Here is a 15,818-nt window from a genome sequence, read left to right as displayed (position 1 = left end):
AGAGAGAGATGTGTAGAGAGAGAGAGAGTGTATGAGGTGTGTGAGAGAGGTGGGTACAGAGAGGGGGGGGTAGAGAGACTCGAACCTGTGACCCCAGTCCTAGCCCCAAGGCCACATCAGGGATAGAGTGAGGAAGGCAGGCAGAAGCCATATAAAAGCTTGGCTCGAGGCCCCAACAGGTCTTCGAGCTGAGCCAGAGTCACGCTTCAGTCTCGAGCAGTCAATGGCTTGCCCATATTAAAATACTTCTGTGCCATTTTGTGTTTAGGAAGTAGGACACTAATGTCCTGCTCGCCTTGCACATATGTGAGTGTTTGGAACACATATGCTTCTGACCAAACACGTGAGACCATCTTGAATTGTGGTGGTATGTGGAGGAGTGTGGATCACTGGTTAGAAGCGGCAGACTCTGAAGCAGAGATCAGGCCCGGGACCAGGGTTCAATTCCCGACGCGGCAGGGTCTTGTGCTCAATGTCCGCGGACTCGATAATTCTCGCCTCGGCGCCTACTCTAATCATGGGTCCCGCACTGCAACTCTGGGCAACACCTTGCTTAATCTCCACAACGGCCCCAACAACACTGGGATGCCTGGCTTCACCTTGGGGGGTGCCCAGGAGGGGCATCTCACAGGGAGAGCCAGGAAGGGTTGCACAGCGTTATACAGCGCCGGGACGCCCCGTTGCTGGGGCAGCTGTGCGCTTTACAAGTATACTACATTTACATTTACATTTTGAGCCAATGCTTTTGTGTGAGGTGGGTCCTGCATGTAAATGAATACAGACTGATAATTGTGGTGTGCAACTGTGCATTTTTAGGACTTGTGACTGTTGCTGCTATATAGTGTGAAGCTCTGGGGCTGCTAGTGCGAATCAAGTGCCTCTTATGCTCATCTTTATGCAACACGGATTCCTTTCCACACCCAGGGGCGGCGTTGTGGGAAGTTTCACTGTAGCTTGAATTGTACTGGCGTGAAGAGTGCGCGTGGAGCTCCGGTGTTTGTAGTGTGGGTGTGACAGGGCGAGGTCAGTAGACCGGGTGCAGTTAGTAGCGTGGTGATCTGTCTATTCAAGGCACTTTTGCTGTGATTTCCTCTTGTTTTAGTATAGCGGTGTTGGTACCGCATAGATGTGTGTGCAGGTATGGATGTGTGTGTAAATAGTTGGTAGGCACAGTCAATGTACAGAAGTCCAGTATGGATGTGTGTGTGTAAGTAGTTTGTAGGCACAGTCAATGTACAGAAGTCGGGTATGGATGTGTGTGTGTGTGTAAGCAGTTTGTAGGGACAGTCAGTGCACAGAAGTCCGGTATGGATGTGTGTGTGTGTAAGTAGTTTGTGTGCGGTGAGGGACAGACTCAAGACAATCAGAGCCCAGAAAAGCTTTCACGCTCGTAAACTCCATTAAGCGGCAAGGCTCGGAGGACCTCGCAAAAGATGTGGCGGACACTGGTCTGGGGAGGAGAGGAAAAGGAAGGGAGTCAGGAGCGGAAATGAGATCTCGCGTGAGCCTCAAGTAAAAAAAAAAAACACGCAAGTTGTGCGGGACAGAGTCAAGTCAATCAGAGCCCACAAAAGCCTTCACGCCCAGAAACTCCATTGAGCGGCAAGGCTCGGAGGGCCTCGCAAAAAATGTGGCAGAGACCAGTCTGGGAAGGCACGTGCTTGTTCCCTTCAGTAAAACCTCCAGTTTCAAAATTTGACAACAGACCAATATAAAATGACAACTAGAAAGATCTTATCTACTAGCTCAGCTACCTCAACAGTTATGGCGAACAACCTAAATCAGAATACTGCAAGAGCCAGCAACTACTCCACAGGCTCCTAAACGTTAGTATTTAACAGTGTATCTCCCAGGGACAACATTAGCTTTACAGTAGGTGGACGCAAGATAGCTTCAAGTTGTTGAGCAGTCTATAGCGTATAATACATGTACCTAACTGGATAATTAAAAAAAAACACCGTGAAACACCAGTCCAAACCAGTGTTTTAAGTAAATCTGCTGAATGAATACTGAACACATACGCACCTTAACCTGGTTTTATATGAACCCAGGTGTTCTTCATCTCAGCAAGTATGATTGTCTATAAAACGGGAAATCAATGGGTCAAATGGAAACATTAACGCCCCTTTTTCTCAACCAACCTCAATTACCTAGACCTTGCTAAGTACTACAGGATCAAGTCCAAAGTTCTACCTAGGATGCATCTCTGATAACCTGCTTATTTCAAGTGTCAAGGAGGAAATATCATTAACACAAAATTAAGCAAGGTTTCAACAGAAACCAACACTTTTTTCTTTTAGTGAGAAGTCTACTTCTGCAACCTTAAGTTCCTAAAATACTATGTAAGAAATGCACAAATCATAGCCGCAGAAATGGACTGCTTAGTACATGTTACAGAGGCTTACATTAAGATTTCTTCTTCACAGACAACAATAAAGCTGATGAACTCAAAGCCCTTTTTCTTCAAATATGTGAAGTGTAAAACATTTTTAATAAACCCCACCCTCCCCAAAACTACATACATTCTTCCAAGAATAAGCTACATAAAAAAAAACCTTTATGGAAGAATTCTAGCCAGCAGATTATAAACAAAATGTATGAAAAATGCTAATTAATTCAGAGCAAGTTAAAGGATCCATCTTCTTCCCTCCCCAGTAATACTTCATATGCCCATTAAAGAAACATGAGCTACCTTAGTGGAGTGAAAAGTATCATCACAAACTGTATCTTTCAAACTGAGTTTCTGATCGGATCAAACTTGATAAGTTGCAGTGTGGGCTTCAGGAAAAGCAGCAAACGAGTTTCAGCGCTTCCATTTCCGAGACCGTAAAGTAAAGGCTTTGCTTGCCCAGGACTCCTTTCCCTTGGTCACATTTCCGTCGATACCAGTCAAAATGTATGTAATCTGTAAGGCTAAAAATTGGATTGCCCAAACACCCTGACATCAATACACTATATATTGGGTGTATGCTCGAAACCGCTTCTGACGCAGTAGTTGGAACTAAAAAACACGAATTTACTTATCGGTACATGGGCTTTCATAGGACATAAATCACCATTACGGAACGTTCGCCCTTCTAACAATCCATGCAGTTCCAACTCACAGGAACTCGAAAAGTCACTGCCCAATAAGACCACTGTCATTACGCAGTGATGGGGTGAGTGAGATTAATAGTACTTGTTGCATTCCAATTTACACAGCAGATAGTGTATTGTGTTGCCAACGCATAAAATCCACAGCATCTATATAATCTCGGAATCCCAGAGGCCCTCTATAGGTCAAAGATATACCTAACAGATAAGCTCATTTTTTCCTGTAAACTTTTATATCCAATGCATACCACATGGAAGCTGCTTGCGATGGTATAGGGTGTGGAGGTGATTAATACAATAAGGCGTGATCAGTGCAAATCTACATACTGTCACTGGTCCTAGCCTGTACACCTAAAAAAACAAGGCTTTGTAGCTACTCCCTCAGCCCTAAAGCTTTCAAAGTACCTCGCGCACTGGTCCGCTAGCACCTGAAGTCTTAACACGCTGCGTTCCAGACCAGCTGTCTAGTTGCCTGCGACTCCAGGATTGCCTTTCACTGAGAACCAAAACAACATGGTGGCGGAAGCCACGGGCACGCAGCACCGACACGCCGGCGCCGAGCACCTCACACCTGTGAAAACAGGCGGTGTGTGTCTGTAGGCAATAAAAGAAGAACCGGCACTACTAAGCGTAACACTGCTCAAACAACGGCGCCATTGTACAATTTAGTTGCGGTGAGGAGAGATCAGTATTAGTTAGTGTGTCACTACTAAGCCATAGGAGGAGGTGAGCAGTCGCTGCCTAATGGTTATTTTTGTTCCATTTGCTGCAGGCAGGGTTTACCCCTAGAGCCTCGAGGACTTCCCACAGTTGCCTTGAGCCGGGTACCATATAAAAACAAGCATCGCGGCACCTGCGCTTTTCTTTTAATGTTAAAAGTATAGCGCGGGTGCTGCGAGTATACCAAAAGTATAGGAGTAGAAAAAACATCTATTTCTTTACTTTTGCTATAGTCGCGGCACCCACGCTTTACTTTTAACATTAAAATTAAAGCGTGGGTGCCGCGATTATAGCAAAAGTAAAGAAATTGATGTTTTTTTCTATTTCTTTACTTTTGCTATAGTCGCGGCACCCGCGCTTTACTTTTAACAATAAAAGTTAAGCACGGGTGCCACGATTATACCAAAAGTAAAGTTGTGAGGACGCGAAAGTGAAACAGAACATTGGAGAAGCGGAGCGAGGCGCGCGCGCTTGTGCGCGTAATAGCAAGTTGGTGGCTGCATTTGGTAGCACTTTAAAAACCAGCTTACTAAATGTCTCGCCAGATCAGCGCATGCGCTGGCTCTAGCGAGACCTAAAAAGCACAGGGTCACATTTTTTTTTTTTAAAGTTAAGAGAAGGCTGTGTTTACTTCACATTGTTATCCTCAGGCTGCAGATAGCAGGGCCTGAAAGTGATCAGTTCTGGAGTCAGATATATGACGCAGGGCACAGAGGTAAAGAACTGAGGCACTGAGGTATTTAACTTTTAAATAAGTACTTGTCAACTCAATATGCGATTGTGTGAAAAAAATTATATTTCTGAATATTTTTAAATGGATGAAAATGAAAAGTTACCCTAATGATTAAGTTAATTTTTCATTTTCTCCCATTTCAAAGTGTCGCATTTACAAAAAGCTCCTTTCTCCCAGTAGACACTTTGCCATATTTATACCTAAAAACGGCAGTCCTCTTTTTTAAATGGGAGAAATTGAAAGTGAAGAAAAATATTTCTATGAAACATTAAATTTTAATGTTTTTCTCCACTTTCAATTAAGCCAATTTAATTTTAATGTTTTATGAAGCATGTTTCATCACTTTAAATTCCTCCCATTTAAACAAATAGCTGTATTTTTTTGTTATAAATAGGGCAACTTGTCGACAGGCCACTGGGAGCAAGATGCCTGGTGTTTGTAAATGTGACTCATTGAAATGGGAGTAAATTAAACTGAAGAGTTAACATTATGTTTATATGGATTCCATAAAACTCCATTTAAATGTAATCCAATTTCCAAGTAGGTATCTTGCTCCCAGTGACTGGTTGACGTGGTGCCATATTTCTAACTGAAAAATACAGCGATTAATTTAAGCGGGAGTAATTTAAAGAGTGGAGAAATGTTCAACATCATGAGCATTTTTGCATAAGGTTTTTTAGACATTAAATTTCTCCAATTAAAAAAAAAATAAAAAATGGTTCTGAGTGTGTATTATACATGTAATGGTGCCACATTTGATTAAAGATATTCCAGTGCCACAAGTACATACAACATAGGCTCTCAGGCACCAATTCACATCTCTCCCATTCATATGCATACATGTTCTTACATCCCGAAGACCACATTCTCACTGACACACATGGCAGTTCTGCCAAAGTGCCCCTAGTCCAAGTATTTTGTTCAAACCATAGTATCTGGCTCTATGGACATTAGGCTTAAAGTCAATCAAGATGGGCGTAGGGACCTCTTGTAACAATGCATGAGTTGGTTAGCTTTCAGTTGTTCATGATGATTTTCACTGATCAGAAGTATCTCTCACTACAGAAAAGGTTGGAGATTCTTGTTATAGAATGACAGACCATATAGTACTATACAATAACAGACCAAGCCACACCATACTATACCATACAATGCAATACAATGACACGTTAGGCCAGCATACTATCAAATGACATGCTATAACAAGCTATACAAATACGGACTAGACATCTGTATAATGACAGAACATACTATACAATGACATGACAGACCAGATTATACAACAGGGCTCAATAAAACATTGTCAAAACCCATGGATCTCGAATAGGCGAGACCTATTGGCTTTGTCAATGCTTGTTTCGTACTTGAAATACTTCTGCAGGTAAAGCTAAGTAACCATGGCAATTCAGAGCTCCACAAGGCCAGATACCTGGATCTGCAGTCCTGCATGAGCCCCAAACCTTGCAGAAATGTTGTGATTAACCAGCAGCCGCGGTCCATGCAGGTAACAATGGTGGGGTGAAGGAGCCGCGTGAGGGGGGATGTCGAGGGATGATGCATTAGGAAAATTAATTATTTATGTAATTTTCCCTTTGCATCGTCCCTCGATGTTACCGGCACGGACCGCGCTGTTAACCAGGCAGTCTTGCACCATCTATATGCGTTTTGTACGATGGACGATACTAAAATTCAATTAGGCCTAATTTGGTGTCAGGTCTATGTGTAGGGTACTTGCCTTGAGAATTATCTACCAGCCTCTCAATGCCCAGAGGTCTGAACGGTCAAAAACATTGGGTGTCCACATGTAAAAGATTTCTACATTTTGGCAGTGCCCACATACAGGAGCATCCTGTGTTCTAAAATATCTCTAGAATGAAGAAATAGGAGTGACTGTAGAATCCTTATCGGCCCAAAAAATTAAGGTGGTGGAAAAACTCTTATTTGAGGAACTACTAAGTAGGTGACTCGGTGTGTGGAACACTTGCTTCTCCAACATTTATTTATCTGCAAGGCACAAGTTTAAATCCTGGCAACACTGACTCTGCATTCCATCCTTATAAGGTTGGTTAATGAAGTATAAATCAATTGGGCAATAATCACACGTTTTAGGTATAGCACTTAGAAATGGCAGATGTGCGGTATGAAGTCTATATGTAAAATAAGCTGTTATTTATAGATGTTTTTGTCAAAACTTTACAGATATTTGGACTAGAATCCTAATATTTTCTTATTTTTTGAAACCAATTAAAGCAAGAGATTCGTAATACAAATTGTGTTTATTCACGCGGCTAATGCACCCTGTAAGCAAACTGTGTCAGCATTCAAAGTTTTTCCACAAAGAGTTGAAACATTAAAGTGCGAAGTGCTTCATCTTTTACTACCATGCCTAAAATGTGTTTTCCTCCCTGGCCTTAAGCACAATAATTTGGTGTTTGTAAATTGCTATTTTTTTTTCAATTTGATCTAGGACTAGCACTACGTTCTGCTAGATGTGCCATTTTCTCTGTATGCAAGAGTAAAAGTTTTATTTCCATTTTTATATTTTTGTCCACGTTAAGATAGGTTTTGTTTTTTGGTAAAATAGAACTTGATTGTGCTGAACTCCAGTGATGGCTGCCTGCGATGGAGAGTGCTGAGGCAGGAAAACCAGTACCATAGATTTATTTTATGCTGACATACATTACATTATCATATTAAAGTTTACATTTTTACTATAAAACAGGGATGCAACGCATGTGAGCGATTTAGGGATACATACAGACATAAAATACATTAAAAAAAAACAGAAAAGGAAATAAGTCACTTACATTCGTCCTCGCTCTAGTGTTCTTGTCTCCAGCGAACCCCAAACAAGTCCCCATACCAATCCTGGCACTGCTCTCGGGCTGTACGCGCCTTACACTGGCTGCCCATGGCAGAGAGGGTTAGATTTAAGATCCTTGTTATCGCCCACCGCGCTCTTTATGCCACGGGCCTGGCTATCTTCAGAAGCGGTTTTCATTTTACACCCCTGCAAGAGAACTGCGTTCCTCTACTCAACTCATGGCCCAAATCCCGCGTTTCCGCTTGCAAAGGACAGGCGGTAGCTCTTTAGCTGTTAAGGCCGTTTTGGCCGGGAACGATGTGCCCTTTGAGCTTTGGTGCATTCAGGACCCAAAGCTATTCGAGAAGAAGCTGAAAACTTATCTATTTCCCTAATCTTGGCTCCTCTTCACTCTCAAGGTTTGCGCCGGGACACTCAAATAACATATGACCGCAGTGCCAGGATTGGATGGAGCAGGCTCTCTGAGCTCACCAAAGAGGACTGGAGGCCTATGCTCGGTCTCAACCCAGCTGTCCAAGTCAACTGGGTTGAAAAGTTTAAAGTGCACATGTCTGGCTGGCCGTCGCAAGATGGTGTCCAAAGAGACGCGCGCACTTTAAAGTGGCCAGACCATCACTCCCCTCTGCTGCTTTCAGTCAGCAGCGGCCCGCCCCCGTCCTGAGATTCAGCTCTGGCCGTGGGTTTGCAGAGCCAATGAAAAATAAAATGTTAATAATGTTTATTACCATTTCATTTTTCACTGGGGGCATGTTAACTAGTGGGGCAATGCTTCTGCATCTTAGCGAAGGAACTGCCCCGGCTGATCTTGGATTGACTGCGGAATTATTAACATTGTCCTGCATCCTTGGCTTGATGAGTTCGCATTATAGCAACAGATTCATGAGCCTTCCAATTCAAGCGAGTTTGGTATTGCGTTCTCTAGCGATATACCTGTAATTTATCCTCCTGACATATTTGTATTACCTAATTTATAGATGCGGTGATACTTGATAAAACGAGTGGCAGAATTTTGTTTTGCACACAGAGTAATACTACCTTACTGAGGTAGTGGGCAATATCTTATAAGTACAACGAGTTATTGGTAGCAAATTTGTCATGATAAATTGTTGCTATTTAGGGCAACATAGCACCACAATATGGTGCGGTAAACTGGCCATATTTGGGTACTAGGTTTTTATACTTTAAGGTTGTAGTCTTTTGACATTTGAGTTTATTCTTTCACGGTTTAGGATCTGTGTTTGAGCCTACACTCTTTCGGTAGTGCAGCAAAGTACGCTCATGATACTTTGATAAAGGTATCATGAGCATATTAGACAAAATTCGCTCTGTTGTTGAACACCAGTGTAATATTTGAGCTCAATTATATAACTCCATGGTTTGTAACAGTTAACACTAACAACCTAGTGAGGAGGGTCAGGAAAACGTTAAAAGCGCTCTCGATGGACTACACAGAAGGATTTATTAAGTGGAATCTCATTTGGCAGTTTGTGTGCCTGAATAGAAGTTGCAGTGTCCTTGAAGATACATTTGAATGTGTGTGTGTGTGTTTTTAACTATACAGTATAATGTGTACAACATTTGTAAAGCTACAGACCTAAATACTTGAGACAGTTGGTATTCCGGGCAAAATAATGTAGGATATTTGTGAAGTGTCTCAAAAATACTAGGCATGATGTCCTAAATACAGTGACGTAGTTTGTGATATGATGTGGTGATAACTGTGCTTTTTATTTTTAAAGTTCATGCTTGTGACATAGCTCATTGGAGTAGTTAAGGGGAGTCTCTGCAGTTAGATGGACAAAGGCTGTAAGTTATAGTCAAATGTGTTTTAAAAGGTCGTCAAACGTAAAGAAAGAAACCCACTTTGCCCTTTTCTGTACCTCTGGCAATCATCCACAAACAATAGGCGTACTAGAGTGTTTAATGATAGAAGCTCCAGGTTGGGCTATTGTGACATCATTCACAATACACCCATTTAAAAATGCATTTAATTAATGTTTTGGCTACAACATAGGTTAGAGTGCCTAGTGAATTTCCATTTCCGGTTCTCTTTATTTTCTTTTTTGAAGAAACGAAATTACTTCTTCGAATGCATTCATAAGTGCTTTTCCTGCTTTCCAGCCACAACCCAGCCTGCATAGAACATGTTTATTATAGAACACATTCTTATTTTTCTCATAGTACACCCCTCCCATGGGACAATATTATGAAGGCAGCGAGAGATTAACGTTTAGATACAATGACTTGCATATGCTTCAAATTGATTCTGACTTTTAGCTTAATCAGCTGATGCTTCTGTAGCTATTTTCTTACGCCTCAGCAACTCGTGGAAAGTGTTTGCCTATCCTTAATGCTGACGTAGTGCTCTCTTCCTGTGACTGCGAATTTCAAGCGCACAGTTCATCTTATGTCACTTCTGGCCCTGCTGATTTAGAAGCTCTCTTTTAGGTCCTCTGTTCCAAGTTAGTATTCTTGAATTAGATCCTGTTTAGTAGGAATTGATCCCCCTCTACCAGGTTTTCCCATTGATTACTCGGCAAGAGGGCAGACTACAATATAACCGGGTTCACCAGGGTGTCACAAGGATTGTTCGGCATGAGGTAAGTCTGAAAGGTCCAAGGGAACCCCAGCCTTCACTGAAAGCAGCATGGCAGCCGTCTGCAAGTCAGTGTATGCTTTCTGTAAACTCTCTTACTTAGATACAGGTGTCACAGGTATAAGTGAATCGCCCATTCAGAATTACTACAAGTAAAAGGATGCACAATAAAGCCCTTGTCGTGTATGCTTTTTTGTTGTTGCAGCATGTTCTGCACTCTAGAGGGTTTTTAATTCACTTTTGTTCCTCATTATACTTGTATCCCTTTTGTGTATCAACTGTCATGTTATCTGGCCTAGCATTTTAACACTCACACGCTGCCTGGCTGCATTTATTTTTATAGCCTGGAAGGGGTGTGGCATTAACCACAACTGCTGTGAAGGGGATTATTAAAAAAAATCTCAACTCGTAGAAGACCATGTTCTGAGAGTCTTTCTTACAGACCACCATTTCTACTGGCATGTTAAATTGCTAGAATATTAGACTTAAAAACGTTTTCTAAAAAACTTAATCTGGCATTGACTTTAATTAAAATATCTACCACAAAACAATATTGTAATGTATGTTAATCATATGTTTGGTGATTGTGTTCCTAAAATTATGGTTCAGTGTACTTGTTGGGTAGACTTACTGTCTTTGTATTGATGAGAAAATTGGTTTCGGTCATGTAGTGACTGAGCTTTAGATGTGTGTCAATTGCAACATGTTTTTAAAGGTAAACATTTGGGACTGGTATTCTAAACTGCAGTAGAATTGCAAACCAATAAACTTGGATGCCAATACCTTTTACTTCCTTGTGTTTTGGGAGTTACTGCATTGCTGAACATACATATGATATTACTGCGCAGATCTGGTTTAGTAAATAGAATGTCCTAAATTTAAATATTTATTCACATTGCTTATTTTTATCTCTGCAGAAAATTTCAAGAGCAGGAATGCCCTCCATCCCCAGAGCCAACACGGAAAGAGAAAGACAAGAAAGGCTGCCATTGTGTCATATTCTGAGAATCTCATTGGTCACTATCTACTGCCATCACCAATGTCCTTCATCTCATCGTTTTCCACCACATTTCCTAGCCATCTCAACTTCAATGTGCATGCCCCATTTTCGTTCCACCGACAGCCTTTGCCAATAAGCTGGCTACATGCAGTCCTTGAGAAATACCTTACTCAGGGTTACTAAGTTCAAAACACTATGGCTCCTTCATTAAAACACAAAGGTCACATCTTTGGAATGGTTGGTACTGTGTAATATTTAATTGTAAAACAAAGCTATCGAAACGCAGGCTCCAAACAAAAACTTTGAGGAATTAAGATTGTGATATTTTGAGTCACTGTCCTTTTTATTTTTCATCAGTTACTCTTTATACCTCTCATCAAGGGAAATCTGTAGGGGGTAAAAATGTAGTAAGGGCTTGTTGGCATTGTACTTTTCATTTAAAACAAATTACAAATTAGTTTGCCTTAAGAAACCAACACTGAATTTAATTGCCAAATAAAAATGATCTTAGCTCGAGCGGGTGCTGAAGCTTTCTTTCAGTGCCAAAATGGGTGCCTGCTGTATTTATTATATTGAGCAAAAGAGAGCCCATAAGTTATTCAGCTCCTTTCATACACGAGATCTGACTGGACTGCGCTTCAGTTAAATGAGACATGTCACATCAGTGTTTGGGTGATTTTGGGAGAAAAGAAGGTGGACTTTTGAGTTTCTTTGTCTTCCTTTAATGCAAGTCTTTCTGGGTGAGGGATGTAAGAAAAAAAATTGTTGTTTTCTTTTAATGTAATATAAAAATATGGAATTGCTCTTTCCATTTTAAGAGATGATTAAATGTTTTTGCTATATACTTTTATACATTATTTTCTTATCAAACTAGTTAACAAGTATTTTTATATGTTTGTAAGCCGATATGCCTTCAAAGCATAACTTGTGTATATGTAAAGATAAGTATTTAATTCTCACTGATCAGTTTTAATTGACAAGATTATAGGTCAGCCTATCAGAGCAACAGTAAAATTGTACCCCCTACTAAATCATTTATGATTGTGCTTCTTCAGGACATACATGTACCTGCTAAATGTAGCTTCATGGAGTAAAAATGATGTCATACTTAAGTCACTGTCAGTATCAATTGTTAACGATTTGACTATTATGTGAAGTATTAGAAAATTGTAAAATTGTTAACAGATACATATTTAGTTTGATTGTGGATGGGTTTTGAATATGAAGTGTGTGGATTGTGTTTAAACAATTCAAATTATGTTCCCTGATTCAAAATACTGAGCGGTATTGCACAGTTGTCACCCTGTTGCGTGTGCACAACAAGTTAATGACGTTTTGATTAAAAAGCATACCCATGTATAGCTTCAGGTGCTAGAATTAAAGATGACCTACCCATTATAAATAAACAATATGAGTCCCCTTTTATTGTCTTGTGTGCCTTGTAGAAGATTCAAATTATATATTCTTTGTATCGGACTTAAGAGTTTATAGTCAATGGTTTTGTCGTTATCCGAGTTATTAACCATTTTTTTTTTATTCAGGTCACAGAGATAGTCTCTCAAACCCTCTTTACGTTTTGTGGTTCATCATTGACTATCTGCAGCCTCCAGTGTGTGCCTTCGTATTTGGCAACATATGTTCTTTACCACACGATTAAGATTACCTTGACCACTAATCCTTGAAGGTTTTGTTTGGCTCAGCATCTTGTATCCAGATCAGTGACTGCTTTCTATCCACAGTTTATACATTATGTTGATTCATATTACATTCAAGATGTCCCTTTTTAGGTCTTGACTGAGAGAATGCGAGTTATTTGCTTGCTTCTCATTTGTTAACGTGTGGAGCCATCACATCCTCTTTTGTGTTTGACCCGTGCCTGGAGCACGGCAAAGTACTTGTGTCCTTCCACTGCCTGCGTGTTAGGAGGTACTTTTTTCTTTTTGTTGAAGCACTCTGAGAGTGCATGTGTATAGGAGATGGCTTCCTCATATTCTTCTTTGACCCCCTATTCATGTTGTTGCTGACTCCTCCTGCTCTCCAGGTTGTTGCCTGCCCCAACCCACGGTCCGTATTGTTACTTGACCCCACCTGCTCCGTGTTGTTGCTCTCCCTTCCCTTTCTCTGTTGTTGCTTGCCCCCTGCCACTGTCCGTGTTGTTGCTTACCCCTACCCGCTCTCCATGTTGTTGCTGGACCCCACCTGCCCTCCTTCCATTCTGTGTTGCCCACCAAAAAGTCACTATGGCGGGGAAACTGCTGGCAATGTCTTAGCACTTCATGCCCACCGACTAACCTCCTTCCTACCAGCAATAAAAAGAAAAAGTGCATGTTGCAGACAGTACCGACTGCATCATAGCCTTGTTTTTTAAAGACTTGTAGCCATGCTCCTGCATCACATTGCTAAACATTGACAAAGAACCAGTAGCTCTTGTCTCCTTGAAGAGACCTATTGGCCTTACCAATGATTGTTTACAATTTACGACACCATTTTTTTGGTCCCTCGTTACTACCCCTCTCTATCTTCATTCACATTTTTGCCACCTGCCTCCAGTGCCCCAAACAATTTTTTTTCTTTTTTTTCTGCCTTTTTTTGTTTTCCTTATATCGTAGCCCCTCTGTCTTCAAACTGTCATTTTGCTCACCTTGTCTGAGCAGTCATTTTCAGTTTGTGTGCAAGATATAGCTTCAAATGACTTAGCTGAGTTGGTAAAGAACCTACAGTTTTATATTTTGCACATTAAATTTATTTAGTACATGTTATCAATCCACAAACCCCCTTTATTCCTTTTTAGGACGAGGGACCTATAAGTTGCGAAGCAGCTTCCGGTCCGGAGATTTAATGTTATTTAGTACGGCTTCAGAACCCGCCTCCCTGCCCTGTCTCTCCACCATTGGCTGGCTTCCTAAACGGAGGCCAGCCATTGGAGTAGAGAGCCGTCCCTCCAAAGAAGCTCCGTCTTTTTCGGATTCGGGGGCGTGATTTTTTGCGTTCTTTAGCCCTGTGACGTCATCTGTCTCTCAGGGCGCAAAAAACACACCCACAAATCTGAAAATGGCGGCGCTTTTCTTTAGGCCATTTCACAACAACCGCCGCCCCAAGAAGTCGCAGCCTCCTCCACCTAGCAGTCTCTGTGTGCCCAAGAGTACACATCGCGCCGTCTCGTTTCTGTGGGCAGACAGGCGTTTAGAAGCCTCCAGCGTACCCGTGCCGCGTACAGTGGTAGTGCCCGCCTCCCCGGTAGTCATGTGGTACAACATGGTGTAAGGACGGAATGCAACCAATGCAGTCCGACTGATACCGAAGACAGACAGGGCAGGACTTCAAGGTCTGTGAACACCTTTGTGCAGGTGCGCGTGGTCCTCTCAGGGCTTGGACCTGTGGTTTATGTTATGAGCAGATCCCAGTGCGGAAGACGAACCCGGGTGCACATTCCTTCCTGCTGACTTCGCCCGCACTCCCACCCGCCGGTCGGATACCAGCGAGCCTGAAAGCCCAGCAGCCAGGGCACACCCGCAGCCGGACCTTCCAATCCCGTGAGGTGATGCTCTCGCGCGCGGGGGCGTCTCCCGTGCACCTCATGAATCCACCCAAGTGTTTTTGGCTCGACAGGGGGGGGACCTTTCGGTCAGACAAGTTGGCGGTTTGAAGTCACAAAACGTTCAGTCTGTGTCCTGCGGTCACTGCAGTGCTTAATTTGTGCCGGTGCTAAGGGCCAGGTCTACATAATACCACCACACGTCTGCAACTCTGCATCTGCACAACATACAATTGGTCATACTGGCAGGCAATGTGAATGTCAGTCAGTATATAACAGTAAATTACCAGACTCGGGGCGCATCACATATGTAATAATTTGCTTTAGGCGCCGTGGCGGATGGCCTGCGGCCATTCCGTGTTGCTGTTAATTGGTGGGCCGTAGGCACAGGACACTGATTGGGCAGGGGGCTGGGTTTGGTTATGTGCAGCGTGCAGGCAGTGTGTGAGTGTATATTTTTCAGTATGCCACGCCCCGGCACACATGCACGCACGTCCTCGCTAACTCATTAGGGATTCACAGGCAGTTGGTTAGCCCACCGTGGAGTGCAGACAGCAGCAGGCCTGGGCTGCCGATTGCAGAAAGGCAGGCAGGCCGGTGCCTGGCCGCCCACCACCACCCAAAGTAATCGTAAGTAGCAACGCTGCTTTTTTGTTATTTTGGACTGGAGCGTGGTGAGTGGCGTTACAGTGTCTGCAACTTCAAATGAAAGTCAAGGGTGTGGTAGGCGTCCGCTAGCTCCAGCTCCCGCTGGGTGATGAAGTCGGGCTCCCTGAGGTTAACTTTAAAGGCCCTGTAGGTATACAGTTTGCTTTTTGTTCGGCAGGAAACACGTTTATTCTTTTATGTGATCTGTTCGTAAAGGTGTGCATATATGTTCTGTACCCCTGTTTACTATGTATATTGTACATAGGCTATACAAAAGCCAGCCCTGTCGATTTGGTCAATGCTTTTTCATTTTGAACTATACGCAACAGATTGCATTTTTTAAGTTGCACCACCATACTTTTCTTTGATCGAATTTCACTTGTCAGATGTATTCCTGGGAAAGCCAGTGGGTCCTCCTGATGGACTCTTGGGTGAAAGTTCAGCAAAGCTTTTATCTCTATGGGTAGTGTGAGCAAAGTCCTATAATGAGCACCACAACATGCTAAATCAATTACCATCCAAGAAACGTAAAGCCGAGTTGTCTTTCAGACCCTGCTCTCATGATTTCATTCCGTGCCAGCCCTATTCTCCAAGGGGTTCAAGTATTTGTGGAACAGGTGCTGCTTATCCAAAGGGGGTCCTGAGCACAATTGTTTGACACATCGACAC

At 42.4% G+C, this 15,818-nt stretch overlaps 1 protein-coding gene across 1 annotated transcript in view; it reads left to right on the top strand.

Annotated features, from left to right (window-relative positions):
- RRAS2 (RAS related 2) overlaps nucleotides 1–12,372 on the top strand; it is a 381,692-nt gene extending 369,320 nt beyond the window's left edge. Inside the window, exon 6 of the mRNA XM_086950344.1 lies at nucleotides 10,884–12,372. Coding sequence (XP_086806470.1) covers nucleotides 10,884–10,971 — 88 coding nt within the window. The 3' untranslated portion in view covers nucleotides 10,972–12,372. The remainder of the gene's footprint in view (nucleotides 1–10,883) is intronic.
- Nucleotides 12,373–15,818: the final 3,446 nt, after the last annotated feature.

Source organism: Lissotriton vulgaris, unplaced genomic scaffold (genome assembly GCF_964263255.1).
Source record: "Lissotriton vulgaris unplaced genomic scaffold, aLisVul1.2 SCAFFOLD_497, whole genome shotgun sequence".
NCBI classification, from domain to species: Eukaryota; Metazoa; Chordata; class Amphibia; order Caudata; family Salamandridae; genus Lissotriton; species Lissotriton vulgaris.
Note: the sequence above shows the minus strand (reverse complement) of the source record. Positions and strands in the feature narration are given on the sequence as shown.